Source organism: Fomitopsis serialis (genome assembly GCF_022376445.1).
Source record: "Fomitopsis serialis strain Sig1Antser10 chromosome Unknown B0H18scaffold_94, whole genome shotgun sequence".
Lineage (NCBI taxonomy): Eukaryota > Fungi > Basidiomycota > Agaricomycetes > Polyporales > Fomitopsidaceae > Fomitopsis > Fomitopsis serialis.
The window spans coordinates 25,576-51,685 of NW_025955054.1; the positions used below are offsets into that span (position 1 = coordinate 25,576).

Below are 26,110 nucleotides of genomic sequence, written 5' to 3' on the forward strand. Positions count from 1 at the left end.
AGCCCGTGCTACAATCCACGCCGTCGTCCATGCTAGGTATGCGACGACAAACTGCGAATCCATCATTCTCACCACAACCCTCTGGCCCCGTGCACCGGGCTGAAGCCGTTGTGCCCTATGACCCGACGCTCCTGCAAACGTACGCGCTTTGGAACGACTTGCACGACGCCCGCACGCGCTCGCGGCCTGTGCAGGGCGAGTGGGACGAGCTTGCCCAGGCGGAGACGGGATGCTGCGGCGGTCGGTGCCAGTGCCCGCCAGGTTTGTGCTCGTGTCCAAGGGAGTGCTGTGGGTGTTGTCAGGGGTGCGCATGTGAGGGCCACTTGTGCCAGCATGGCGCAGGGGTCGGAGAGGGCGGAAGACTCACGTTCGCGGTGAGTGGAGAGCGTGGCGGCTGTTGCGTCCCGCCATCGCGAGCCACCGCTTCCTCGTCTGTGCTGGGTCGTAGACAGGGTGGGACCATAGCGCAGCCGCAGCCTGTCACGGACGCGTGGATGATGCAACTTGAAGGCGCGAACGTACCTGGTACGAGCGGTGTTGTTGACTGGAATGTGCAGGCGCAGACACTCACTGTATCCAGGGTAAACCTCAGCCGTGCGTCGTCGCAGTCGTCGCAGTCGTCTGCAGGCCTCTCGCACTCGTCGACATCGTCATCCTCAGATCCGTGCTTGGAATACCGAGTCCTCTGAGCGCGTCCGGGAGTTGCTGCTCGAGCCGGTGATTCAGAAGTGAATGGTATGTGTGTAGTTGTGGAACAAAAGTGCTACCACCTCGGTAGAGACCCGCTGTGGACAATGCGGACTTCCTGATGGCGTGGGATGTAGATGTAGTCATGCAGGTCTTGTATACAAGTCATGATCTTGCAATTGTCGCTACTGCGTGGCTTGACCTCGATGGCGTGACGCCAGTCGTGCTCGTTGCCATCGTCTTCTTATGCTGCTATGCGGGACTGTCAGACTAGCGAGTCGATCTCAAGACATCCACACCTTCAACCCGAGGCCCATCTTGCATCTTGCATACATCAACCTGATTGATTCCCAAGTTATTTAAGATGTTACCAGATCGACGAGACACGGTGTCACTCCCTGTCACTCCGTGTGGACAGATATAGGGCGGGAAGATCTTCGGATTGGTAATCATCTAGCCCTTCGAGTGCGAAGTACCCTGGGGAGCATCACGCGCAGGGAGTGATGGACCTGCCGCTGCTCACAGATATCGTCTATGCTCGTATCTTCCAGTCGGGTAGTCCCAACCAGTCTGACCGCCGTACGCTCATGGTGAGTTCCACTGGGAACACAAACCAAGTGTATTCTGCCCTCCTGATCAAAGAACGACGCGTCATCGTTCAATCTAATGCAAGCCGTTGTCTGCTCAACGTACGAATCAGCATAAAGTCTCCATGCAGTGCCCATATGATAAGACCGCACCCGTTACACTGCCTCGGACAAGACTGTGAGCCCTTGAATCTTCCAACTCTAAGCTGTACAAGTCAAGTGTCTTCCGTCTGCCCCTGTTCCAACGCACTGATCGCGTCCTCCCATACCCTACCAATGTGGTTGCCATATATCCAAGACATGTCGCTCCCGCCGTCCTTGATGATCTTGACCCTAACGCGATCGTCATAAGACGGCGATTCCCCGAGCTCCGCCAGCTTCGCGGCGCGCTGCGCGGCCTGGCCCTGGAGATGCGCGTACATGCGCGCGTAGTACGGGAGGCGGATGCGGTCGAACAGGGGGAGCGCGCGGTGGACGTCGTTCCGGTAGTGCCGCAGCGCCTGCGCGAGCACCCAGCCGTCCTCCATGGCGAAGCCCGCGCCCGAGCCGAACGCGCCGGACAGCGCGTGCGACGAGTCGCCGACGAGGACGACCTTGTCGTCCCACGCGGTGAGCTTCGACAGCTCCGGGCCCGCGAAGGCCGCGAACTCCCTCCAGTCGCCCTCCTTCACCCAGCTGATCACCTCGCGGATCTGTGGGAGGTACTCCTATCGCCAGATCAGCATGAGACGGACAAGCTCTGACAGGGGAAGCCTACCTCGAAGTGAGACTCGACGTACGCGTTTCCGACTGGGACGCCCCAGCTGACCTTGTCGGCGCTGTGCACAGCAGGGTCTTGCCAGCTCCGCGCGGCGATCTCACCAAGGCCTTCTCCAACGGGAGAGAACCAGACGTGGGACGTAGGACCGTGCCACCATGCGGTCGTGGCGAAGCGAGGGTCCTGCTTCACGACGTCGTCCCATGGCAAAAGCGCTCTCCAGATGGTGGTACCGGTGAACTTGATCTCGTAGTCAGGCCACGCGGCATCCCGGACCACCTGCAGTCGTTATGTCAAGACGGATGGCGGGGATTACAGATAATGGCAAAATGCGACTCACCGAGCGAATGCCGTCTGCACCAACGACCAGATCGGCTGTGGCCACTGTACCGTCTTTGAAGTGCAGTTCCACACCGTCGTTGCCTATGTCCACGATGCGAGTGAGCTTCTTCGAGAGCTCGATGACACCAGGCGGGACATGTGCGAGAAGGGCCGACTGCAGCTTCGTCCGCTGGGTGCGAATTTGTGGGCGTTTCACAGGGGCGGTCTTCACCTGCCGGTGTATTTCTTCCCCAGTCTTGCCATTTCTTGCGGCATACATGCGTCAGCAATCAGCTGCGTTAAAAGTAGCAGCGTAGCTCACAGGTTCCCGACGACATCAGTGACATGGCCGCTGGTGAGCGTGTCGGCCACTCCGAGCAGCTCGAGGACGTTCCAGGTATTCTGCCCAATGCTGATACCAGCCCCGACCTCTCGCAGGAGACTTGCCTGCTCGTAGACCTTCACTTCCACATTTGGTATATTTGACAAGGCGATAGCCGTCGCGAGTCCGCCGGGACCTCCACCGACGACAGCGACTCGGAGCAACCCGAGCGACGTTTCGATAGTCATCCTGGAGCACAGATAATACGTCTCCTATGGATATGCTCGCTGGCGTACTGGTCAGTCGACGTCTTGGCATCGTCGCAGGAAGACTGCTGATATGTACTGTATTTCAAGAGCGGCTACGCGTCAGATCTCGACTGGATGGCGTGCGAGGACCCTCTATCATGTCGAGCCAGCAGTATCTTGTGGTTCTCTATCACGCAACGCCACTATTACTCTGTTGCTGATAGTGAGAGTGGTATGCTCCGGTCGCAATTCAAGTACCTACCAACAAAGCGTCGCGCGAGTGAGCAACGCGATCGACGAATCGAGGCCGCTGGGAGAGACGTACATCTTCCACCTCTCAGGATTGCCAAAGTTTGTAGAATGCTATATAATCTGGCTCTTGAAATTTAGAAAGGCGGGCATTTAGACGCAGACTGGATATCAATCAGAGAGCATAGGAGCGGAGTGTTATGTAGTAGCAAATACATACTCTGTCAGCAGGATGACTGCGAGGATCGAGGTGGGCGTGAGAGCCAGCGGCCGAGCGCCTTCCTAACTTGGTTCAAAAAACATCCACGCTTTGCGCGCGCATCTCATCTCCGCCCACATATCGTCGCCCGCCCGCTACGTGCTGCTGCGTACACGTATCAGTACTGGGTTGTTCTGTACTCCAAACGACATGACGGATTCGACTCTACCGGATGCACCCACTTTCCTGACCGCCTCGCCGCCCTTTGACAATCCTGATGCAGACATGATCATCAGGACGTCCGACCACGTCGATTTCCGCGTGCACAAGTTCATCCTCAGAGAGGTCTCCCCCATCTTCGCGGATATGATGTCCTTACCGCCGACGCGCGACTCGTCTGGTGTGGTCGATGTCACCGAAGACAGCGTCGTATGGGACCATATCCTCCGCATGTGCTACCCCTTCGCCCGACCAGCTGCGATCGCGCCTGATCGCTTCTGGCCGTTGCTAGAGGCCGCCAAGAAGTACGCCATGCAAGGTGTCCGCGAGACGGCGGGGCGAGAGATGTTGGCTTCCACGATGCTAGAGCAAGCGCCTCTACGAGTCTATGCGCTCGCATGTGGCTATGGACTCCATGATGTCGCCATCGCAGCGGCCAGGGCCAGCCTGCGTCAACCACTTGACGAGGACACCTTGGTCCCGGAGCTGCGCTGCGTGACGTCGGCTGCCTATTTCAACTTGCTCCAGTACCGTCGCAACTGTGTCAAGGCAGCTACAGCCTTCGTGGACGACTGCAAGGGGTCCAAGGGGTTCTGGCGTGAGGGCTGGGGAAACTACACGTGTGGCTGGGCTATATCGCCTCCCAACACTGAACCTAAACACGACCCACGGTGTTTTAACTCTGCGGCGAAGATAAAGACGTACAAATTATACCAACCTACAGGCTCGAAGCAGATACATGTGATCCTTTGTCCAGCTCGCCGCGTTTTCGAAGATTACATCACGCGTTCCGCAGAGGCACTTGAGGCCACCCCTCACGGTGCCGTCGTACTCGATCCACACATAATCGCCGCTACTGTACAGCAAGCCTCGATCTGCGCAGTCTGTAGAACCAACGAGCAGGCGGACCAGATTGTTCGGTTCATCAAGTTTCATGCATCCGACATCGATGCCGCCGTAGCCAAGGTGAGCAGGCGTCGGACATGATGTCCACCTACTATAGGCTAACTGCTCTCTGTAACGCAGGTGGAACTTAAGATAGAGGCGTGAAAAATGGGCGCACTCTGACTCCACGATAGGTCGCAGGTTGAGTCGAACACAGAACGCGCAAGGCCTCTTTCAGTTTCGAGATTGTTATATGCTTGGGCACGGTCAGTCTGTTTGAATGGTTGTACGAGTATGTACGAGTGCCCGTTTGATTTGTGTAACAGTTGGTGGTATTTCAGAAACTCGATCCAGTGTCTCCATGTATGCTGTATACGACGGTAGGACCGTACAGATACCAGCTGTCGCGATGTAGATGTCATTAGTAGGGCCACCATCGGCAGACCACAGTACCAGTCCTCCTGATATCATCGTGACTATGTATCCCTTCTAGTTCTACCCAGCGCATCATCTCTGGCGATACCATTGTCGCATGAAAGTGCAAGCTCTTGTCCGTATACGCTATGGCGCCTGCAGAACTGAATAAACATTGTCACATTGTAGGTTGACGTGAAGCCGACTGTAATCATCTTTCAGTCCGGACTCCGGGGGTTCTGCTCTTGTCGCTGACCATCAGGGGTGTCGTCTCATCAAAGAAAGATACCATGTGTTCATGCACTGTCAGTTCGCGACAGTGATCGTTCGCCACGGAATATTATCCTGTAAGCAACACGACCCACAGACTATGTCATGTCCTTGGGTGCAACGCCACAACGAGTGCGCCGTTCAAAACGCCCTCACCCTTCCTCTGCACCCACCGCCCGAATCGCATCTCATGCCCCACCCCTGCAACGAGCAACACCGTCTTCGCCTGGGCGTGGCCACGGGCCTTAATTGACGGCTTGTCCGTATCTTCCGCAGAGCGTGCCCAAGTGGCGCCGGCATGGAAATCTGGCGCGGGCGTGCAGAACTGGATGGAGTTGACGACGCCGGGGGCGGGGATCGTGCCCAACAGGGCAAACGACTTGAGCTTCGCGTCGAGCTTCCAGAGGCGGACCGAGCCGTCCCACGAACCTGCACGTCGTTCGTGAATACTTCATGACCAACGGGAAGTGGAAGTGAACGAACCGGAGGCGAAGAGATCCGAGTACCGCAGGGCCCCGATCGCAGTCACCCAGCGCGGCTTGCGGACCGTGGGCATGTCCTCCGTGTCGACGTGTGCCTCGTCAATCCCGTGCGCGAGCGCCTGCGTGAAGACAGGCTTCTTCTTTTGCGTGGTCCATAGGGATAAAGACCTGTAGATCGAGGGGTGCACTGGTCAGGTCGGTCAGTTGCACAGAGGACACGGATTCGCGCACCCGCTATCGCCGCCGCTCACGAAGGTGACCTCGTCAATCATGGCGATGCACTCGATGCTCCCCTCGACGAACTTCGTCTGCTGCCCCTTCACCTCGCGCCGTTTCCTCCGCCCTTCCCCCTCCTCGTCCTCACCATCGACGTCCATCCCATCCAGGTCGTCCCTCCATTTGCTCCCACCCCCGCCGCGGAAGACGAGCTGCGTCTCCTCCGGGATCTTCCAGAACCGCACCGTCTTGTCGCGCCCGCCCGCGCTGACCGCGGTCTCGCTCCGGAGCGCGTCGAGCGCGAGCACCGGGGCCTGGTGCCCGAAGAGCGTCTCCACGTAGCCCATCGAGGTGAGGTCGAACAACTTAAGCGTCCTGTCGAACGAGCCGGAATAGAGTTGTGTGGATGTGGTAGCGTTCGGCTGTACTTTCCGGAAGGCGAGTGCCTGTGGGAAGGGTTAGGAGAGAGCGCAGAGCAGAAAAGGCAGACGTACAGAGATGTGATCTCGGTGCCCTGTGAAGCCCTTCACCCACTCGTTCTTCTCAACGTCCCATACACCGACCCGTCGGTCCTTCCCACCGCTTGCGAGGTATCGTCCGTCTGGACTCACGGCGAGAGCCCATACCTCGTCTGTGTGTCCCGACACGTCCTTGCCCTTGCCCTTGTCGGGTCTGCACTTAAGGAATGTGTGTACTTTGCGCCCGGTGTGCAGGTCCCACTTGATGATAGCGCCCTCCTTGCCCGAAGTAAACAACCACCGTGCGGACGGAGACGCAACAGCCCCTGTGACGGAGAAGCGGTGACCGCGCGTTCGTATTGACGGAGCGTCCTCAATCTGGTACTGCGTGACCGTCAGTGGCAAGAACCATATGATAGGGTAGTGTATGACGCACGCTATCTGCTACAAACAGATGTACTTTGCCCGAGTGCTCGAGGACGTCTTGCTTGAGTCGCGTCGAGATGAGTTCGCGGTCGATCTCCGCCGCATCGACCTCTCCCTCCGCTGAAAGTGCAGCATGAGATTCCGGGAGGAAGGGATGGGCACTGTACACGCACCTAGCCCAAGACCCTGCTTCACTCCGTCGAGATACATCTTCGCAAGCCGCAGCCGCTTCTCTGCAGGAGTCTCCTCTTCGTCTTCCTCACCGCTCTCGTACGCGTCCGGGTCGACGTCCGGTGCGCGCAGGTCCATCTCGTCAATCCCACCAACGTCGTCCGAGTCATGGGTCTCGTCCGACAGCTCTTCATCCCTCCGCTTCTTGGGTGTGGGGGCGGCGCCGGGCTTTTGTTTGCTTCGCTTGTTGGGAACGCTGCGTCCGGGTTGTCGGGAGGAAGAGGCGGTGGCATCTTGCGACCGTTTGCGTTTGCGCGTCTTGGGTGCTGCAAAGAAGGAGTCTGGCATTTTTGTCGGGTGTTACCCCGAGGGCGAGGGTCGCAAGGATTAGCGAAGGGCGTGGTGGATGCGCGAGCGTACAATACGAAGCTGCGCTGGTGGCGGAGCCTCAGCAACTTTTTCGCTCAGGCGCCCATGATCGGACCACGTGGAGTAGGTATCGCTGACTTGTACGAGTTTGTCAGCACTCAAGAGCTCTGTTGAAACGCACATTCATGCACTCAAGAGCTCCTACTTCGTCCATAAAACAGTCAAATACAAATCTACACTTTATATGGTACATGAACCACGCTATCGTAGACATAAAAAACTAGCATCTCGTATTCTGTGTCGTGAACAAGACATTTCCTAGCAACGTATAGTAGTACAAGTAAATTGTAATCTTGAACACTCCGAAGCTGCGATTCATGCATAGTAGCCTTCAGTTATGATATGCCGTCTCGAGCTTCTCCTTTGCCTCAGCATATTGATATTCGTCGACGAGCATCTCGTCATTGAGAGTCTCGAGGGACTCCATGACCCAGTCCTGGCAGGTCCAAGTGACGATGTCGTTCCTCATAGGTTGCCGCCTCAGGCACTCCTTGACCTCGGCGATGGCACGCTCACCATCGATTTCGCAGACGAGAATTTCTTCGCGGAAACGCTGCGACTGCATCGGGTTCGCCTCTACGACGTCAAGGGCGAGCGCGCCAGGCTCGCCGTTGGCTTGATAGATGAAGTGCTGCTTCGACTCATTACCGCCGAGAATATGCAGATGGAGGGCCCAATGGGCCTTCGAGTGGGCCAGTGGCCTGTACCTGACGACCGAAAGCTCTGCGTGGACCATCTGCGCAGTGAGAAAACCTAGTCAGTCGGGCCGAACGGAGGCTTGCACAAAGCTGTAGCAAACTCGAGAGGGGCTCTGCGATTTTTCGTTGTGGCGTCGCGGGTTACTGAGTGCCAGTGGGCTGTTTGGTATCGCCCTTTTAAATGTCCTGCTCCTGCGACCGCACGCCTTCCCAGACAAGCTATGGTCTCGCCACGCTCTTTCGAGTCATGGATCACGACTATACTTGGAAGGAACGCAAACCCTTTGAGGAATAGCTCCACGGCAATTGTATAATCCAAGGTACAGGTTCATACCACTCACCTGAGTTTGTCATCTGCCGGGGACAGCGGCAGGAGTCACTTCGTGTCAAGACGTTCTCAGGACTCGCCGAGGAGGACGAGCTGATGAACGGCGCTGATCCCTAGCTGAAACTTCGTAGTCTAGACATGTATAGCAAATAGATAGACTTGTCGTACCAGTACGCCACTGCAACATGTTGTCTTCGCATTGGCACCGTCCTTGTTTTCCATGCCGTCGAGCGGTCTGCAGTGATGCCGCTCATCAGAAGCCAAATACAAGCCCATACTTCTTGTTCATCGATGACTTCGACTATTATATGCGCTGACAAGAAAATGGTATAGCGCGAGATGCTAGTACACCACAGTGGACTCGATGACACGGTCCAAAACGACCTCGCGATCGTAACCCAAAATCGACGGAGGTAAAAAGTCCCACCAATCGCTCTCGTCCTGGATGGAACGCGTGTTTAACGCCTTGAGGTGCTCCCAATACTCCGGGTAAAAGCCACTAGACTCCCAGTCGATGATCCCAGATAGCTCGACGCCACCGTCCGGTCCATCGACCACCATCACATTCCCCTGATGCAGATCCGCGTGGGTGAACACGATGCGGTGATCATCGCTTAGCATCGAGCGGAGCCATCTCTTGTAGTTAGGTGCCGCCCGGCAGGACCGTGACTCTAGGAGGAAGTCGTTGAACTGCGCTTCGGAATACAGGGACGACGCGCTGACTCGATCGTCTCTGCGGACATCCTTGCAGAGCCGGCGACCGACAGGAGAGCCGAGTGGGGCGCCACACGGAGATTCCAGTTGGCGGAAAGTGGCGACGGTCTCATCTAGAAGATCACGAATGCGCAGCTTTGTCTCCGCAGACAGCGAGGGCCAACGCTTCTCCAGTGTGGTGCCGGGTACGAGGGTCATGAACATGAAGGACGTTGACCCCACGGTTACCAATCCGAGAGCACGCGGTGCTGCGATGCTCGGGAAATGCTCTTCCACGAACTGTAGAACCCCGTGCTCGTCGTGATTGAAGTACTGTGACTGGGCAACCTTCACAACCACGTTCTCGCCAATCTGGATTACGGCGCGAACAGAATGTTCCCAGAGGAGTGTGCCAGACAGTGCATGCCCAACAATAGTCGCTGAGAGATCAGATACAGACGCATCCCAAATCTCGAGAAGTTGGCAGACTACGGGGGAGAGCGGGTAGATTATGGAGTGTGGCAGGGGGCACGGGAAAGGGAAATGGATTGAAGGCAGCGGCGCTAGGCAGCCGGCTGAAATCTGTCGAGATGCAGCTGGTCTGGGCTTCGAAGTTGATGCAAGGTATTCAAGCACACGAGGAGGAGCTTTGTCTGGCTCCCCCGCTTGCAAAGGCACCAGTGGCTCACTGCTTTCTGCCGCGAGAGTGAATGTTAGGATTGGGCGGAGTGAACAGTATACTCACCTGTCCGTCGCTTTGCTTCTCGCGCCTCGATTGAACGGCGTATTTTAGCGTATGAGGTACATAGCTTGCTCAATGTAGCTTCTAGATCAGCTGCGGGGTCGTCCTCTAGGGCCCTGTTGATGTGTGCCAGCACAGTGACATTGAGATGACTGTAGCGACGCTCGGCCATGGGAAGACTGATTGAGAACGATGTCAAAAGACCGAAGGGAGCTGATAAGCCGTAGAAAATACGTGCCGGTACACTGTGCCACGGTACTACTAGTACTGCATACGTTCGTGGTACAAAGCCAAGTTTGCGTGACCGTGTTCAGGGAACCTCGGTGTCAGTGGCGGTCACAACACGTATACGTAAGCTGTCGTCCGGATTCAGGTCAGCACGTGCGCACAAGTTGAATATGGCAACCGGCGTCGTCGTTCTAACTTTCCTTCATGATCATTTGCACTGGCAGGCTGCTCTTTGCAAATCATAACATTTGCTTATGGCCCCCGATAAGCGCAAATGCGTTCTCTCGAGTGAAGTCGTACGCTCAGGCTCGCTGCAGCCGGGTGCCAGGGCGTACGCGGAGCATGACGGACCACACCTCGACGGAGAAATTGGACGATCCGAGTACCATCCAGACTACGATGACGCCAAGTCGGTAGATCAGTCTAATAAGAGAATGAAAGTGCAAAATTGTCTATCCGTGGAACGAGACAAAACGCCCCCGCCACAAGTGCCTCCTAGCATTTCTCGTTCGTCCGAAACCTATCTCATACGGACGCTACTCACGCGGCCACCTACGGCAGGATATGTCCCAATAGTGTGCGCGGGCTCTCACTGGTGTGATCGATCGGCTCTCGAGAACGTCGTCGTCTTGTGAGTCCTAGTCATCCTTCATTCAAGCTAGTGTGCCGAGCTGTCACACGCAGTAGTACTAGAGCTCACCCTAACTTGCACTCCAGCGGCGACTCGTACAGTAAATCGGATGATGGAAGAACATGGGTATGGTGTTAGCCAGTGGTCCTCTGCTGCTGCTGATACTATACCAGGTCGGCCATCTGGGGAAGCGACTTCAGAGACGAGACGCACCGATCAGGATACACAACTTCGCTTTTCCTGGCGCGACCGCTGAGTATGACTTCTCAACCCAATTTTCAAGCTTCTTCGACCTCTGTCCACCGAAGAAAGATATTTACAGTGGGATACCTACACTTGATCCGGAGAAGACCGTATATTGTTCGTGTTCTCATGCGCTTTGTATGGCCAGCACACTGACGCGCATGTAAAGTCCTGTTCTTAGGTATTAATGACTGCGGAAATTCCGAACCCGATGATCTGGAGTCCATTGTGGAGACGCTATTCGACGGCGTTCACGATCTATACATCAAAGCCAGGGCTCGGAACTTTGTCTTCATCGACGTCCCACCTACTGATCGTTCGCCGCAAGGTGCAGTCATTCGAATTGCCCTTCCCTACTTCGCTAACATCTGACTCGTAGCGATTGACTGTGAGACCTCAGACGAGGCAGAAGAACGTGTCAGGACGTGGAATGATGCGCTGCTGGCACAGACAACCGAGTTTGGGACTAGCACCGAGCAGGCGACAACACTCCTGTTCTCGTCACATCGAGTGCTGACTGAGGTGCTGGACGACCCGTGCGAGTTCGACTTCACCGAAGACGACGCGACGGCCGAGGGTGGTGGGATCTGGACGGACGGATTGCACCTCTCAACGCATGTACATGATATTCTTGCGGAGCGACTGATGGCATCCGTATTCCCGCCATAGTGTGCAATTGCAGGGAGCTTCTTCGATGCTCGGCGTGGTGTCCTGAATGCCATATCAATGGAAAGAATGGCGGTTGCATCATGCACTCACGTCCTGGTAACAAAACCAAGCTCGAGCACCGTTGTACAAGTACTCAGTACTCACTTGAAACGAGCTTGTCATGGTACATATTTTTTTCCAAGAGTCATACAGATACCACTCCGAGAAACTGTATTCCTGTGATACCGCTCCTTCAGGACTCCACAACGAGTACTACCTGTGGAAGAAACCCCGTCAGGGAGCAAGTACTTTCAAAACCTTGCTGACTTACCTTCGCGATAGCCGCATCTATCTGGGCTGCATGGAATTTAATGAAATGACTGATTTCACTGGCATCACTATCTTTTCTACATATGCTGCATAACGCAGCTGCTTGCACCGTAGTGGCGATGAGGACTGGGTCCAAGACTGCGTCGCCGTGAGGGTGAGCTTTGAGTCTTTCAGTAGACTGGGCCATGTAGTCGTCAAACGTGCTGCGGTATGATGTGTATTTCGTGACATATGCGGTTCCTTGGGCACAATCTGCATGATGGTGCTGTTCAGGTACTCCCGGGCCGGGTCCGGATCGGCGCACGATCCAATCTGGCACTTCCTCCGATACCATCCCGTCCCATCTATTGTTAAGGAGGAACCGTTCGTCCTCCGCAATGGATATGGCCGCCTTCACGCACTCCTGACGGTATTGCAGCAGGTTGAAGTAGGCGGCTGATGTCGCAGAGCGCAGCTCGGGTACAGATGACCTCGCCTCGAGTGTCTGGCGAAGACTAACCCTGGCCGCTGCAGCAGCGACGTCATTGAATCCGTAGCTGCATGCGAGCATGTAGACGCGCAGCGTCTCTTGCTCTAGCATGCGGGGTGTAGACATTTCCTTCACCACGGTGTTGCGCACACAGGCCATATCGTACTTCTTGGCAGCCTCGAGTAACGGCCAGAGCTGATCCGGGACGATCGCAGGTAGTACGGTGGGATAGCAGATGCGAAGGATGCAATCCCACACAACACTGCTCTCTGTGACCTCAACTACCCTTGAGTCAGTGTCGGGAGCCGTCGGCAAGGCCGCCATGTCGGCGAAGACCGAGGAGGCATGTGTGAGTATTATCTTGTAGACGTGGAAATCGACATGGTCCAGCGTGCGGATGATCAGATCAGCGTCGGGATTGTCGAACGGCGGTGAAGCGACCGTGACTTGAGCAGCGGATGAAGTGCCGTCTTCTGCTGCGTCAGTCATGTTGTCAATATCGTCGAAGTGCTATCGTTTGAGGCGTGGTGCGCAAGCGATGTGGCTCTTTTGTCACTGTATATACGCAATGAAAGATGAGCCAAGAATGAAAGTAGACAAGCACCGAGACTACCTTGGACGGACTCAGGGGAGGACTCGGACGCTCGAGTCGTCTTGCTAGTACGTCAATCGGCCCGTAGATGGTCAGCTATATTTTTGTATGTCAATGCGATGCATATGGAGTCTATAACTGAAGTATACGGCAAAGGTGACGGGGCATCCTCACCTTACTCAGGCTACTCTGATAGTAGTCTCGTAAAAAACCACTTCCGAATTCGAAGGAATACAGCCGCATGTCACGTGCGTAGTGTTGACAGATCGAGATCGTATTGTGGCGCCCGCGGCCCAGCCGTTCGAACTTGAACGCGGTTTGGTTGAGTTGCTCTGCTCAAGCCTTCCTCGAGCTTACGACTCGGACGTTCTCGTACTGCCTCAAAATTGAGTGAACGCTATCTGATGCTGGAACAAAACACAATTCGGGGTCTTCCAGTGTCAGCTCAGGTGCTGTTGACTTCGCCGACTTCCCTATAAGCACCATGAACTTCGCCTGAAGAACAGTAGGCTCGCTGGGTCCGTCAAATCTTATGCATCCCAGTCAGGTGCAGCGGTATGTAACGACTAAGCCCCGAGTAATCTACAACGCTAGTTGACCCTTGGACTCGCAGGCGTTGCTCGCTATCGACGTCTGACACACAGGGGTCGCAGGAACACTGGTAGACGCTCTCGGGTGGTCAGTGCGGCCGTATTGGCACGACGAGACTGAAGCTATCAAGCGAGAACTCAAGTAATTCATGGCTGTACGCGTCCAACGTGCGAAGCTAGGACGAGCGCGATGGATGGCGCAGATCGCCTTCAATGAGCGTATGTATCGAGGACTCGGCCCACAATGAATGTCCGATGTGGTCATGAGACCACGCAAGCATGTATACTTGGAACAGAGATAACTCACACAGTACAGCAATCTACCGCCTGTCGTACGTCACTCTGCCGCTCCGGATACGGCTGCTCATCGATTGCACACTGACAAAATGGAAGTGCGCGGTTAGGACGCCCACTGTATTGCCGCACCCATATCTACTGCTGCAGTGACTCCTTGGCTCGACTTGCGCACCGACTCCGTCATGGATACGCAGTCCCCTGTGCGTCGATCTGCCTCATCGCCTTTCGATAATGAAAGCGCGGACCTGATCATTCGGACGTCCGATCACGTCGAGTTCCGCGTCTCCAAGTTGATTCTCAGGGAGGCCTCGCCAATCTTCGCAGACATGTTCACACTACCCGTGGCAGCGACACCCGAGGCCGACACGGGTGTAGTTGATGTCGTCGAGAAGAGTACCATCTGGGACTACATTCTCCGTGTCTGCTACCCCGGACCCGTCCCGTCGTCGACTACCATCACTCCCGATCAGCTCTGGCCGCTGCTCGAAGCGGTCGCGAAGTACAACATGAAATGCGTCCACGATGCCGTCTGCCAGGTCATGTCGACTCCCCACATGCTGGAGGAAGAGGCTCTGCGAGTCTACCTGCTCGCATGCGGGTACGGATTTCGCGACGTCGCCATCGCCGCAGCCAGAGCCTGTCTCCGCCGGCCAGCCGACGAGAGAACGTTCATACCGGAGATGCGTTGCGCGACAGCCGCCGCATACGTCAGACTGCTCCAGTACCGTGGCGACTGCGTCGATACGGCCACCGCTTTTGCACAGGATCCCAAGTTGTTCCTACGCTCTAGCTGGAAGGAGCACATAGGGAGCTGGGCTACAGTTCAGTCGATATCTACCTCTCGCAATCATCCCGACCCGGCACACAACGAGGCATGTGCAGGCCGCTCGATGTTTTACAAGATGGAGCCGCGTTCTTCCGCGGCTGGGAAGGACAAACACGTCACGCTTTGTCGCCGCGTACTCGAGAATTTTATGAAGCGCTCTGCGGAGGAACTGAAAGCTTCCCCGCACGGCAGCACTGTACTCAACTCGAAAAACATCGCTGCCATCGCGCAGGAAGCCTCTATCTGCGGTGCGTGCAGAAAGGATAGTCAGCCGGACAACATCGTTCGATTCCTCGAATTCTACGCATCGGAGATAGATGCAGCTATTGCAAAGGTAAGTGTGAATGCCATTGCGTACGTTACTCTGACCGCTGAACTGGCCCGCGTTGTTCCTCTGGGACTATGACGGTTCCTGCTTGTAGGTCCAACTCGTTGTGGAGCCTTGATTGCGGCGGCGCATCGCAGTGCTTCCGATGTGGCATGTCCCCCAGACTGTGTACTGAGTTGTATTTGACTGCCAGTGAGAGTTGGGCAACGAATCTTATTGTAGTGGTTGTTTGAAGTGTTGAGTTCGAAACCACAGAGTTGCTCAGTGCACGTAGTAGTCGCGACCTTTCTGAAGGAATGAGTCACAATAATCCGGTTGGGACATAGTAGTCGAAGACGGCTGGTCTTTTATGTAATCAACCTTACTGTATTCATTTGCCGCTGATCTGAAAAGCTCTCAAGCTTTCTCACTCGCGAGCATCATCCGCTTACACACCGTTAACTACCTTTCCATCTCTATGGCGTTTCCAAACATCGTGACGGATCCTACTTCGGTTGATCCTACTTCGGTTGAGGGCTCCACTATCCATATAGCCTCTCCGCCGTTCGACGACCCCCAGGCGGATGTGATCATCCGAACGTCTGACCACGTCGAGTTCCGCATCTTCAGGCTCATTCTCAAGATGGCCTCGACGGTCTTCGCCGACATCTTGGCATTGCCTGTCGCACCTGATGCAGACCCGAATGCCATCGACGTCACCGAGGACAGCGTCGTGTGGGACCACATCTTGCGTATATGCCACCCCGGCATTGCTCCACCAGCCATGATCGCCGCCGATCAGCTCTGGCCACTGCTCGAGGCAGCCAAGAAGTACGATATGAAGGCAGTGCGCGAAACAGCGGTGAGGGAGATGTCGACGCCTCGCATGCTCGAGCAGGAGACTCTGCGAGTCTACGCGCTCGCATGCGGCTATGGAGTTGAGGACGTCGCTGTCGCAGCGGCGAGAGCCAGCCTTACCCAGTCATACGAGGAGGGCCCGTACGTACCCGAGCTGCGATGCGCAACGTCCGCTGCGTACTTTAGACTGGTCCAATACCGTCGGGAATGCGTGAAGGCGGCCGTGTCCTTCGCGGAGGATCCACACCTTTTCTTGCAGGATGGGTGGAAAGACTACGTCAAATATTGGATCCTGCGGCGGGAACATGTCAGCGAGCAGCATGACGACGGGTGTAGCAGCGGGGGGAACTTTGCGTTGGATTCTTGGGAATGGGGCAATGGGTTGCTCCGCGACGTACTTGTTGAGTACATGGCACGTTCGACAGAGGCCCTCAAGGTGCTCCCTCATGGCAGTACGGTTTTAAACCCCATCTTCATTGCGACCACAGTGCATGCCGCCTCAAAATGTACCGCTTGCAGGAGCCGTACGCAGCCCAGTGATGTTCTCGCGTTCCTCAAGTTTCATGCATCTCAGATAGATGCAGCCACTGCTAAGGTAAGCTGACAATACTCAGGGAGTACTTGGCCACCAACAGAACATTTGTTGATCCGGTGGATATTTTCTTCTGTAGGTGAAACTCGTCGTGGCGTCCTGACAACTGTGGGATATCCTGGGTGCTCTCGAATTTGTCTGTGGAATTGGACCGCCGTTTCGCTCGCCCGGAATTCAATGATGTACCTCCAGTATATATTCGATTGGGACTCAATGGATTTATAGCACTCGTACCTGTAGGTGCTCGATCCCCGACTCCGACCGGAGGGAGAGAGGAGGGCTTTGTCCACCATAAGTCGTTCGCAGCCGGCGATGCCGCTCCCTCCGTGGGAAACACGTGACTTGAAATTCCCATAAACGGTATCGCAGCAATGCTCGAGTGTCCTACGAGGCAGCTCGAGGCAGTTGGATCCTTCCGTGCATCTGGCTGTGTCTGGACGCCTGGATCTCTGACCATCCAACGACTCCTCCTAAATGCAGGAGAGTTTCTCTCATTTTTGATAGCCTGCACTTACATACTTATGTACTGTGATACATACTGTGTCGTGGAAGCCCGAGACGCCCGGGCGGCGAAACCGCCGCGGGCGTGAGGGCCTCCAATTGAATCTCAATAGCATTCCGATGATACAATGTTACAATGCATCATAACTTACAGTATATACCAAAATCTAGTGCCGCTGTGGCAGGCTGAGCAGCTGCCAGTGTCTGCCATGCAGGAGTCGGGGATCGGCGCTTGCGCCGCTACGATGCATAGTTGGTCAATCTAGTCATCAGCCTGAGGCAGGCGAAGCCTAGGGTGGTCAACGCGCCCACACGTGACCGTGTATATACGCTAGACGGCCTGAGGCCTCCTTCTCTCCTCAGGTCCTCGTCGTTCTCCTTCTCCTCGCCCCTGTCCGCTATCCTCCTCTCTCGTTTCCGGACATGCTTGAAATATGCACTCCAGTAGGCCTTAATGCATCGCCACCTACTTGTCTGATATCTGCCCAAGCACCACGACTATACTGCCAACGTGCTCACCGCGCTGCTCTGTGTCGGGCTCGCCATTTCCTACCTTCCTCAGGTCCGTTCAAAGTCACCCACCTATCCCGTCGCTATGAATGATGCTTATGTGCGACGCCAGCATCTACGAATAATCAAGGCAGGTTCCTCAGAGGGCTTTAGCCCATGGTTCCTCTTACTCGGGAGCACGTCGTCTGCATCGGGAATGCTGAACATGTACGTCAAGTCGCTCTCTTCATGGCCTCGTCTCATTGCATTGTGACCAATGTACAGCATTGTTATGCAATGGAGCATAGTCAGGTGCTGTAGGGTCGTCGTGAGTGTTTCCCTATCCCGCCATCTCCCCCATGCTGAACCCGGCGTCTGCCTCCTAGACATTCGGGAGCTGCATCGAGTCCGTAGCTGGGGTCATTCAGCTTATGCTGCAATGGTTCTTCTTCACTGTCATGTAAGTAATATCTCCTGCCCCTCTGCGTCGCCGACGATGGAACGTCACCCCAGCCTCGTGTTGTACATGATCTACTACCCGCCCCATCTCAAGTTCACCGAGGTCGACGTGGACCTACACGACAACCGGCCTCCACAGCACGTCAAAACCTCCGTCAAGACCGACGCATGGCGTCTCTCCATCACCCTCTCCTGGGTCGTCTTCATCCACATGTGCGTCGCGCTCCGCTGCCCCACACGTGGTGCACACGCTCACGTCCGACCGCGTTCAGCGCCTTCATCACCTTCGTAACCTTCCTGCTACTCTCTGCGGAGACTCCCGATCTTCCAGAACGTTCCCCGCAGATTTCGCTGTGGGCGACATTCCTAGGCGTCGCCTCCGCGTTGCTTGCCGCGCTTCAGTATGCCCCGCAGCTCATCCATACCTACCGCCTCAAGCTAGTCGGCGCGCTGAGCATCCCCATGATGTTGATCCAGAGTCCCGGTGCCGTCTTCATGGTGCTTAGCATCGCTCTTCGGTGAGTTCTGAGCATCATAAGTATCCCTGCTTGTCACTGACGCGTTGGTTAGGCCTGACACGAACTGGACAAGTACGCATCCCTGTCTCTGTTCGCGAACTGAGTCTGACTCGCTTATCTACGACACAGCATGGCTCCCTTACGCCGTCGCCGGCGTGATGCAAGGGTCCCTTCTCATCATGTGCATCCTGTGGCGCGCACGCCAGCACCGCCTGCACATCGACGACTTCGGCCAGCCACTGGACGCCTCATCCGCTCTCCTCGCCTCGTCCGACGGCCCAATCGAAGTCGCACGCGGACCGGAGGACGCTCCTCTGTTGCAGACAGCGGTGGAGGACGCCGTCGAGCACGACGTTCGCGCCGAGACAGAGAACGAATCAGAGGACGCGAACGAAGAAGCGCCATTGCTGAAAGGTAGGAAGGAGAAGAGGGGTCACGCGTTGCGTAGATGGTTTGGGTGGTGACGACGATGCGCGTTTGCTGCGTCGAGTTTGGAACCTTATTATCTCGGTTATCTTACGTTTTGGCTATTGCAGGGTATGCTTGCTCTATCATGCTTCCTGCTGCGATGCTGCACCTCGTCGTATGGTACTTGCAAGGTACTTGTTTGACGTACTGTTAGTAGTCCGTGGTGTCGAGCCCGAAGAATCGTCATAACCTATTATGTTGCAAACAAAATGGCCCAATGGTCTAGAGGTAAGATACTTGCTTTGGGTTCGCTAAGCGCTTAATTGCGTCACGTGCAAGGGATCCCGGGTTCGAATCCCGGTTGGGCCCTGTTTTTGCTTTTTGTTCCCCATTGCTATCCCACGAGTTCGACTCAAATGGCGCATCCGCATTAGGAGGTCTTGCAAGCCAGGACGGTACGTACAGATGCCCTTGCATACAGCTGAGCGCGAGGATAAATTGTATGCATTGCGTGCATGTGTCGATCGCTATACCATCCATATCGCCGGCCCCCACGACTAAATCACACCAAGTATGTACCACTGGCGGCATCGTCAACGTCTACCACGAAAACACATTTCTGACTACCGTCATGCATTGGCTTATAACTCAGGCGGACGATTGAGGATGTGTGATCACACAGGTGTCCAAGTAACCGCCAAACGGCAGTGTCCCGGCTGATCACGAACCAGAGGTGTGGGAAGGATCCTCTTTGTTCAACACGGTCACTCATTGTACATTTGCTCTTTTACCCCAGTCAACCATCGTAAGATGTAGGTGATTTCTATTTCGCAAATGGTCCTGAGCATCTAATATCATCGGACAGCCCGAGCTTGGCCCGCGCCGCAATAGTATGTCCGGTCGGATGCTCGTCGGGCCAATCTCTTTCTCTCCGCCTCGTGAACACAACGCCCGGAGACCAAGCACCGCAGCTTCCGGCCGATGTTTGCACGGACATAGCCAGCTTTCTCTGGCACGACACTCTCTCGCTCTCGCGCTGTTGTTTCGTCTGTCGAGCCTGGTATCACGCCGCAAAGCGCCATCTATTATGGTCACCTACGCCGACCATCAGCACGAAGGTGGCACTCTATCGCATCTCCCGCGTGCTTATGTCCGCGCCAGGTCGGAGGCTTCTCAAGCTCAAGTATATATCTATCGAAGATGACCCGTCTCAGCCCTTCGCGCACACATTTCCTTTGTGTCTGTCCGGGACACACCTCCCAGAGCTACATATCATTCGCCTGCAGGACGTGGACTGGGACAGACACAGGCTACATACCGACTTCTTCACCTACCTGGCACACTTCACTTCTGTCCGCTGCCTCACGCTCTCGCACTGCACGCTCCGCAGTGCAGACGACCTGCGCAGGCTTGTCAACTCCTTGCCGAGGCTCGCGTACCTCGCGCTCAAAGGAGTCGATGTGAAGCAGTCGACTTTCGCCGTAGAACGTGGAACTGTCGATCGAGCTCGTGTCCGAGAGCTCAATATTGGTTTTCATCCCTCTTGTACCCCCTTGCTCAGCCTGTGCACAGCGTACACCTCCGTTACCTTAGTCATCATCGACCTATCTTATTTCCCGTCATTGGCCCAAGTCCAGCGCGTCGTCTCTGCATTCTCCTCCTTGAACCACCTGCGTCTAGAGTATGTGCACAAAAGTAGCATGAACACTAACAGTGCAGACGACGACATGTGGCCGCCGGCGTCCAGCATAACTCTCGCCGCAGATGCATACTGGCACTCAAAGACACTCGTGCTCTCGCTTGCAACTTTCCAGATCGATGGGCTGCCATCCGTCCAGATCGAAGCCGTCCTCCGGTGGCTCGTGGCAACTCGTAGCAGCTCCACCATCGAGGAGCTAGAAATCGGCTTCCGGGATGCACCTACGGAAAGCGTACAGTCAACCGTTGCAGACCTTCTGCAGCGGCTGGGGAGAAAGCTTGTACGTTTTAGGTGCGGGAGACTCGGTGTCTCTAAGGCTGATGGTGAGTATTTCGCTGCTCTCCCCGCCGGCATAAAATGGCTAATGCACAATTGTCCCATCGCAGTTGCCTTCGCAGAGTACCTGCCTCCTCTGGAGTACAGCATAGGCTTGCGCACTCTCCAGCTGCACACTCGTGTTAATGACGACAGCAAGACGCTGCGCAAGACTCGCACCACTATACTCACGGTCCTCTCCCGCATCCAGACCCCGTACCTGGAGAAGCTCGTCCTCGGGTTCACGCTAGACTTTGGATTGTCTGCGACCTCCACTGCGTGTGACGAGCCCAATGCTGCGGAAATCGACCCCGCTGCTCTCGAGATCACCCACAGCATCCTCGCACGTCGTGTCTTTGCCAATCTCTCACCGCAAGGCGTATACATCAGGTTCTACGCCCCGGACGAGGCTATGAGGGTCATTTCCGAGGTCATAACGACCATTATGCCGAAACTCTTCGCCCCATGGTTCGCGAGGAGACTCGTGGTGATGAAGACCCCGGACCAAACTTCAATCCCTATTACAGAGTGACTAGCCGATGCACAGCCGCGTAGTTTCCGATTTTGTTCTCAACGATAATGATGGCATACCCATTGTAGTCCCGATTGCGCGAATGGCTAGACGTGGACCCGCTTACAGTACTTCGTTGGGCGCATGACGGAATCGATGCTGGCCGCTTAGCAGCGAAGCTAGACAGGACAGAGGCGAATAAGTTATGTAGACGGGTATGAGCCGGTAAACTTGGCTGCAGAACTAGTGTGCCCGCGACAACGCCCAGAATAAAGAATTCAGCTTCGAGGCGCACTGCTCCGCACACCTTGGGTAACGACCATCTCCCGCCCGCCAGCGAGTCCAAGGAAGTGGGTTCCAGAGATACACACAACACAGCATGTCTAATGACAACATCGACAACAAGGCTCTCACATCGGCACGATGGGCGCGCTTCCCTTCTCCAGCGCTGTCCGTAAACTGTCCCCGCAACGAAGTCGTCAGACATCCATCCACTCGATCGACCACTCGAGTGAGGGCCAAAGTCTGAGGCACGCACCTATAATCATCTCCATTTTGCGTTATGTACCGCACCCACGGCAGTGCCTGGTATCCGCTCTTCTCGACGATCTTGAGGTAGCGCACCTGGATGCCGGACACGGTGAAGTACGGGATCTCGAACTTGACCGTGATCGGGGCGCGCTTGTCCATCGAGTCGTGCTCTGCTTGAAGATGAGTAAGACACATGCAGCGAGGAGCGAGTAGCGTTAAGAGATGAGAGACAAGACACACCTCCACGTACGCTCGGTAGGCCGAAGTGTGCTCGCATGAGGAACTCGCGCCCGCCGCCGAGTTGCTTGATCTTCCACACGAACGCGCTCTTGTCAGGGGCATACTGTACAGAGCCTGTACTTGCCTATGGTCACACGTCAGTATACCATGATATGTGCACTCCGCTGCCACGCGTCTCCCTCCCGGACACGGCCACCCCGAAAAGACACAAGCCTACTCACCCGGAACTTCGGTGTATCCGCGTCGTCCGGCACAGGCACGTAAATCTCAACGTTGTTCGCCGTGCTCCGCCGCTTGAACTGCGCCTTCACCTTCACCATGTACTCTACGCGGGAGCCCTTGTGGTGCTCGACCTTCGCAATCCTGGGTCAGCGGACGGCTCACGCGACACGGAAGACAGCGGACGTACGGCGGCCTCAACCCAGACGAGTGGCTTGACGGGCGTGCTCAGCCGGTAGCTCATCAGCTCGAACTCGCCGTCGGGTGGGATGAAGGATATCTGCAGGGCGCACGGTTCAGCGTGGTCAGTTGCGTATGGGAAGCATGACCTGCGCCGGCTACAACGCAGAACACGCTCTCCTAAATTCGAGACCGCCACTCACTGTCCGATCATTCTCGAACCGTGATAATCGCACGCATTGGTGGAACTTGACGTCTTCCATCTCGATTGCCTTTCCCCGCGCGGCTGCAAAGCGTATCAGCACATGCGCACTATTCACGGTTGAGGTGCAGAGTGTGACGGGGCGCGGTGTGTACGTGATCCGAGCGGTATGGGGCCTTGCTCGACGGAGAGGATTAGACACACCATCTCCCCCGTCATCATTGCGTCTACTGCTCCGCCAATGTCCTCCGCCCAGATGCATAGGTCAAAGCTGAAGTACTCACTTCGGCCCGTCGTCTCGAACATGACCTTGTCGTTGAGCCCAAGCCTGAGCTCCGGCATCCCAGACAGATAACACTTCATCTTGACCGCGCCCAGAATCTCCGAGCGCACGACGTTTCCTGTCGCGTTGACCTGCATGGCCACGGAGTAGTCGTCAGAGGCTGAACGCAGAAGCATGGCTGGCGAGGACGCACAAGCAGGTTGACACTCTCGATGACGTCCAGGAAGACCTCGTTCTTCCGGTACCGGATGCCCTCCGACCGCCACGAGACGGCGTTTGTGACTGCGATCGGTGGGCGTACTTGAACTTCGAGTTTGTATGATTCTTGGGTGATGTATCTAGCACGGCATGTGAGTCACGAACCGGGGACGTGCACACCCAGGGTACGAGCTTGTAAACCCTCGAGTATACGTGAGGAAACCTGGATGGAATCCAAGCACATTTTGGTTGTTGCAGCCGAGATATGTCGATGGCCCCGCTGCTGCGGCCCTGGGACATAGCGCGGTCGCTCAAGGTAAAGGACCACCCCAAATGTACATGCAAGACCAGACGCCAAGAACCTCCGTGCTGCCCTGGAAGCGGCGCTCATCGTGAGAGGCCCCAGGGAACGCCTAACCATTGAGGTGGTGTGTATGGCGATAACGTTGTCCAGACATGAACGCCAGTTTCTGGCGGGGGGCGGTCCTGGCCTTCGCCGAGGGCCCTAGCTCGTACCGTACCCGGGAAGTAGAGAAAGGAGGACGCACTCTTGTAGGATCTTACTCTCTGTCGTTTGAGGGTAACCAAAGTCCATCATCTCGTCGAGCAGCTCGTATATGATGACGAAGTTGTCGCGGATACTCTCCTCCTCGAGCTCTTTGAAGTATTCGATGAGCACCGAGACGAGCCGGTGTAGGAATAGGATGATCTCCGCTGCATTGCTGTTGCGTTTGCTGAGCGCGAGCACTACCGAACGTTAGTATACTCCAGAGCTTGAGATTCCACGCGTTGGACGTACGATAAAGGTTGCTATGTCTGATGTGGAGGTAGTTGACGCCCTCCCTTGTGAAGCACGGTGTGACCTGGGCACCCTCCTCCTCCAAATCCAGAACGATGGGCAGAAAACGCTCGATATATGCGGAGGGCACGTCGTCCCTGTATGATCGCTGGATGAGAGGCTTGCCCTTGAGATCGAGAATGGCAATCAGGGAGGCCATCGCGGGACGACGAGCAATCAGCTAGCCCGAAGGAACGACGTCCTACGCGTACGACGCGTAGATAGGAGGCAGGACAAGCGGTGGACACGAGTGCAGCGAGCGCGAAGGTGAGCGATGTGAGCAGAGTCGTAGATGTAAGTGAAGCAATATGCTGTACACCATTCAAAGCTAGAAGCCATGTTAAGACGAGTATAAGTGTAGGTAAGTGATACATTCTATTGACCTCAACGGCTGGGTTATCAGACATCATTAATGCTTATGCAACGTCATAAGCATCCAGTAAGTAATACTGTAACCCAACAAGAGAGCGCCAATGACGTTATGTAACTGTCTCCTCTCGACCTGTCTATCCACCCCGTCCACTCCACGCAGCAGCCTCACGGACCCCTATATAAAGTTGCATGCCCCAAGATGATTTCTACCCCTCGCTTGCATCTACCCTCTCCATCCGCGCAAAACATTGTCAGCTCGTAACTCACGCTCAATATTGCAACCATGTCCGCGCCCGGAGATTCTGTTTCCTACCCCCCTGCCGCGCACATGCCCCTCGCGCACGCCGCGCGCACGTCTAGCGAGGTAGTCAGCACACAGCCGGCACCGGCACCGACGATGAGCGCTATTGCCTCTCCGAAGGGCGGAGAGAAACCCGAGAGACTGAGGGGTGGATGTATCCCGCTTCCCGTACGTCTCCCCTTTACGCGATCTTGTTATAACATTCGTATACTGACTGAAATATTCCTCAGGGTGGAGGGACGTGCTTCATCATTCCTTGCTGCTGCTGAGCACCAACACCGCTATCAGCGACGATCCCAACCATTGGGGAGCCACGACTTACGAAGGACATCCCCGATTTCTCCATCCCGATATCTTCACGCAGTATAGGTCTCTGTAATCGGACGGACTGTAAACTTAGCCGTGGACTTATTTGCATGTTGCCACTCTCCCGCTCTACCGTGTTCGTACCAACCTTTCGCGATCCTCGTCATATCATCGGCGGTGGTGTTCCATGGCTGTAATGTTACCTTGCAGATGCCTACGCCTAATATTAGTCTAGATCCTGTCGGATTATAGAAAGAAACATTGGTCTTCAAGCTTCGCATACGCGACGTCCACGCCATGCTTGATGCCATTTGCAGACGTACAACGATGCCGGCCGACCTGAACGTACTCTGAGCTCCCGCACGGACGGGCTTACCCCAAGACACCGATGTACCCCCTCCGGCGTGCGATGCATCGCGTACGTACGATTCAAGCATGCTACTGAGGTAACTCGAGCCTGAGGATAACTCGCTACCTCTTGCAACCAGAGAGCTCCTGTCGTTCGTGCGTCGCAAGCGCAACATTCTGCTCGAGCTCATCTTCGGGTCAGATCGTCTCATCCTTCAATTCCTGGTTCTCAGAAAAGATCGCGAAGAACGACAAAGAGAACGGTCGACTCAACAGTCTGACCTCCGTCGCACAAGCCTGATAGTGGCGATTGGCCGATAGATCCTCCGCCTCCGCGAGGCGGCCTCATACGAGTGAAGTGCACCTAATATATATGATCATTCGTACAGCAGCACACGGCGAATCCTCCGCATCCATAATTGTCCTTGCAAACCTCGCGTCCCTCTCCCCGCATGTCGTGTCCGTCACCCCGAAACCTGCACATACGTCCTCCGTCATTCCTAGTGTTTCGTTGTCCGTGACAAGTTGTCCGCGTAAGTTCCAAGCCTACGGCGAGGCGTATCGAGTTATGAATCTGAACGGCGATGAGTCCAGCACCGTCTGATAGCGCCAGGGATTGAGGAGACGCAAGACACGATGGTCTGCGGTCATGAGGCCTGCAAATACAAGCAAGCGCGTTGTCTATGCCGCAGACAGCCTCGCCTCTTCTGCTCCATAGTTCCATGGGCATCGCGGCGCGCGCCTCCCTCGCATTCATGTCTATCCGAGTTATGTCCTTCA

At 55.6% G+C, this 26,110-nt stretch overlaps 13 protein-coding genes and 1 non-coding gene across 14 annotated transcripts; 8 read left to right on the top strand and 6 right to left on the bottom strand.

The window, feature by feature from the left end:
• Positions 1-1,489: 1,489 nt before the first annotated feature.
• Positions 1,490-2,922, bottom strand: B0H18DRAFT_883247 (uncharacterized protein; the record flags this gene model as incomplete). The annotated part of the gene is made up of 4 exons (XM_048040963.1): positions 1,490-1,981; positions 2,032-2,310; positions 2,372-2,618; positions 2,675-2,922. The coding sequence occupies 4 exons, from the start codon at positions 2,920-2,922 to the stop codon at positions 1,490-1,492; spliced, it is 1,266 nt and encodes a 421-aa protein (XP_047888674.1).
• Positions 2,923-3,464: 542 nt separating this feature from the next.
• Positions 3,465-4,690, top strand: B0H18DRAFT_683622 (uncharacterized protein). The gene is made up of 2 exons (XM_048039153.1): positions 3,465-4,555; positions 4,616-4,690. Exons 1-2 carry the CDS (start codon positions 3,581-3,583, stop codon positions 4,637-4,639), a joined length of 999 nt encoding a protein of 332 aa, XP_047888675.1. The 5' UTR covers positions 3,465-3,580; the 3' UTR covers positions 4,640-4,690.
• Positions 4,691-5,261: 571 nt separating this feature from the next.
• Positions 5,262-7,259, bottom strand: B0H18DRAFT_1123268 (WD40 repeat-like protein; the record flags this gene model as incomplete). Its single annotated transcript, XM_048034661.1, has 6 exons — positions 5,262-5,587; positions 5,642-5,808; positions 5,872-6,302; positions 6,351-6,698; positions 6,751-6,860; positions 6,914-7,259. The coding sequence occupies 6 exons, from the start codon at positions 7,257-7,259 to the stop codon at positions 5,262-5,264; spliced, it is 1,728 nt and encodes a 575-aa protein (XP_047888676.1).
• Positions 7,260-7,494: 235 nt separating this feature from the next.
• Positions 7,495-8,488, bottom strand: B0H18DRAFT_683647 (uncharacterized protein). The gene is made up of 2 exons (XM_048039154.1): positions 8,125-8,488; positions 7,495-8,076 (listed from the first exon to the last, which is right to left on the bottom strand). Exon 2 carries the CDS (start codon positions 8,074-8,076, stop codon positions 7,672-7,674), a length of 405 nt encoding a protein of 134 aa, XP_047888677.1. The 5' UTR covers positions 8,125-8,488; the 3' UTR covers positions 7,495-7,671.
• Positions 8,337-10,116, bottom strand: B0H18DRAFT_1032681 (kinase-like domain-containing protein). The gene is made up of 4 exons (XM_048030134.1): positions 10,040-10,116; positions 9,805-9,980; positions 8,535-9,754; positions 8,337-8,479 (listed from the first exon to the last, which is right to left on the bottom strand). Exons 2-3 carry the CDS (start codon positions 9,971-9,973, stop codon positions 8,709-8,711), a joined length of 1,215 nt encoding a protein of 404 aa, XP_047888678.1. The 5' UTR covers positions 9,974-9,980; positions 10,040-10,116; the 3' UTR covers positions 8,337-8,479; positions 8,535-8,708.
• Positions 10,117-10,463: 347 nt separating this feature from the next.
• On the top strand, positions 10,464-11,572 carry B0H18DRAFT_883238 (uncharacterized protein; the record flags this gene model as incomplete). Its single annotated transcript, XM_048040961.1, has 5 exons — positions 10,464-10,660; positions 10,747-10,786; positions 10,834-11,020; positions 11,073-11,231; positions 11,283-11,572. The coding sequence occupies 5 exons, from the start codon at positions 10,464-10,466 to the stop codon at positions 11,570-11,572; spliced, it is 873 nt and encodes a 290-aa protein (XP_047888679.1).
• A 232-nt stretch (positions 11,573-11,804) lies between these two features.
• Positions 11,805-12,839, bottom strand: B0H18DRAFT_1123272 (uncharacterized protein; the record flags this gene model as incomplete). Its single annotated transcript, XM_048034662.1, has 2 exons — positions 11,805-11,828; positions 11,883-12,839. 2 exons carry the CDS (start codon positions 12,837-12,839, stop codon positions 11,805-11,807), a joined length of 981 nt encoding a protein of 326 aa, XP_047888680.1.
• Positions 12,840-13,669: 830 nt separating this feature from the next.
• Positions 13,670-15,420, top strand: B0H18DRAFT_1032684 (uncharacterized protein). The gene is given in 3 exon segments (XM_048030135.1): positions 13,670-14,989; positions 15,078-15,283; positions 15,295-15,420. 2 exon segments carry the CDS (start codon positions 14,012-14,014, stop codon positions 15,099-15,101), a joined length of 1,002 nt encoding a protein of 333 aa, XP_047888681.1. The 5' UTR covers positions 13,670-14,011; the 3' UTR covers positions 15,102-15,283; positions 15,295-15,420.
• B0H18DRAFT_1032691 (uncharacterized protein) lies at positions 15,421-16,668 on the top strand. Its single transcript, XM_048030136.1, has 2 exons — positions 15,421-16,415; positions 16,492-16,668. The coding sequence occupies exons 1-2, from the start codon at positions 15,441-15,443 to the stop codon at positions 16,513-16,515; spliced, it is 999 nt and encodes a 332-aa protein (XP_047888682.1). The 5' UTR covers positions 15,421-15,440; the 3' UTR covers positions 16,516-16,668.
• A 545-nt stretch (positions 16,669-17,213) lies between these two features.
• Positions 17,214-19,053, top strand: B0H18DRAFT_1032697 (uncharacterized protein). Its single transcript, XM_048030137.1, has 9 exons — positions 17,214-17,357; positions 17,404-17,475; positions 17,536-17,630; positions 17,688-17,730; positions 17,789-17,862; positions 17,916-18,074; positions 18,134-18,379; positions 18,432-18,451; positions 18,509-19,053. The coding sequence occupies exons 1-9, from the start codon at positions 17,337-17,339 to the stop codon at positions 18,841-18,843; spliced, it is 1,065 nt and encodes a 354-aa protein (XP_047888683.1). The 5' UTR covers positions 17,214-17,336; the 3' UTR covers positions 18,844-19,053.
• Positions 19,054-19,058: 5 nt separating this feature from the next.
• Positions 19,059-19,156, top strand: B0H18DRAFT_t130. Its single transcript has one exon. It is a non-coding gene; the product is annotated as a tRNA-Pro (tRNA).
• A 595-nt stretch (positions 19,157-19,751) lies between these two features.
• On the top strand, positions 19,752-21,444 carry B0H18DRAFT_683731 (uncharacterized protein). Its single transcript, XM_048039156.1, has 2 exons — positions 19,752-20,809; positions 20,873-21,444. The coding sequence occupies exons 1-2, from the start codon at positions 19,936-19,938 to the stop codon at positions 21,331-21,333; spliced, it is 1,335 nt and encodes a 444-aa protein (XP_047888684.1). The 5' UTR covers positions 19,752-19,935; the 3' UTR covers positions 21,334-21,444.
• On the bottom strand, positions 21,322-24,319 carry B0H18DRAFT_683711 (clathrin adaptor mu subunit). Its single transcript, XM_048039155.1, has 10 exons — positions 23,965-24,319; positions 23,714-23,912; positions 23,161-23,305; positions 22,969-23,098; positions 22,686-22,768; positions 22,493-22,582; positions 22,305-22,436; positions 22,084-22,207; positions 21,851-22,016; positions 21,322-21,771 (listed from the first exon to the last, which is right to left on the bottom strand). The coding sequence occupies exons 1-10, from the start codon at positions 24,161-24,163 to the stop codon at positions 21,723-21,725; spliced, it is 1,317 nt and encodes a 438-aa protein (XP_047888685.1). The 5' UTR covers positions 24,164-24,319; the 3' UTR covers positions 21,322-21,722.
• Positions 24,320-24,658: 339 nt separating this feature from the next.
• On the top strand, positions 24,659-24,945 carry B0H18DRAFT_1123276 (uncharacterized protein; the record flags this gene model as incomplete). Its single annotated transcript, XM_048034663.1, has 2 exons — positions 24,659-24,844; positions 24,907-24,945. 2 exons carry the CDS (start codon positions 24,659-24,661, stop codon positions 24,943-24,945), a joined length of 225 nt encoding a protein of 74 aa, XP_047888686.1.
• Between the last annotated feature and the right edge of the window lie 1,165 nt (positions 24,946-26,110).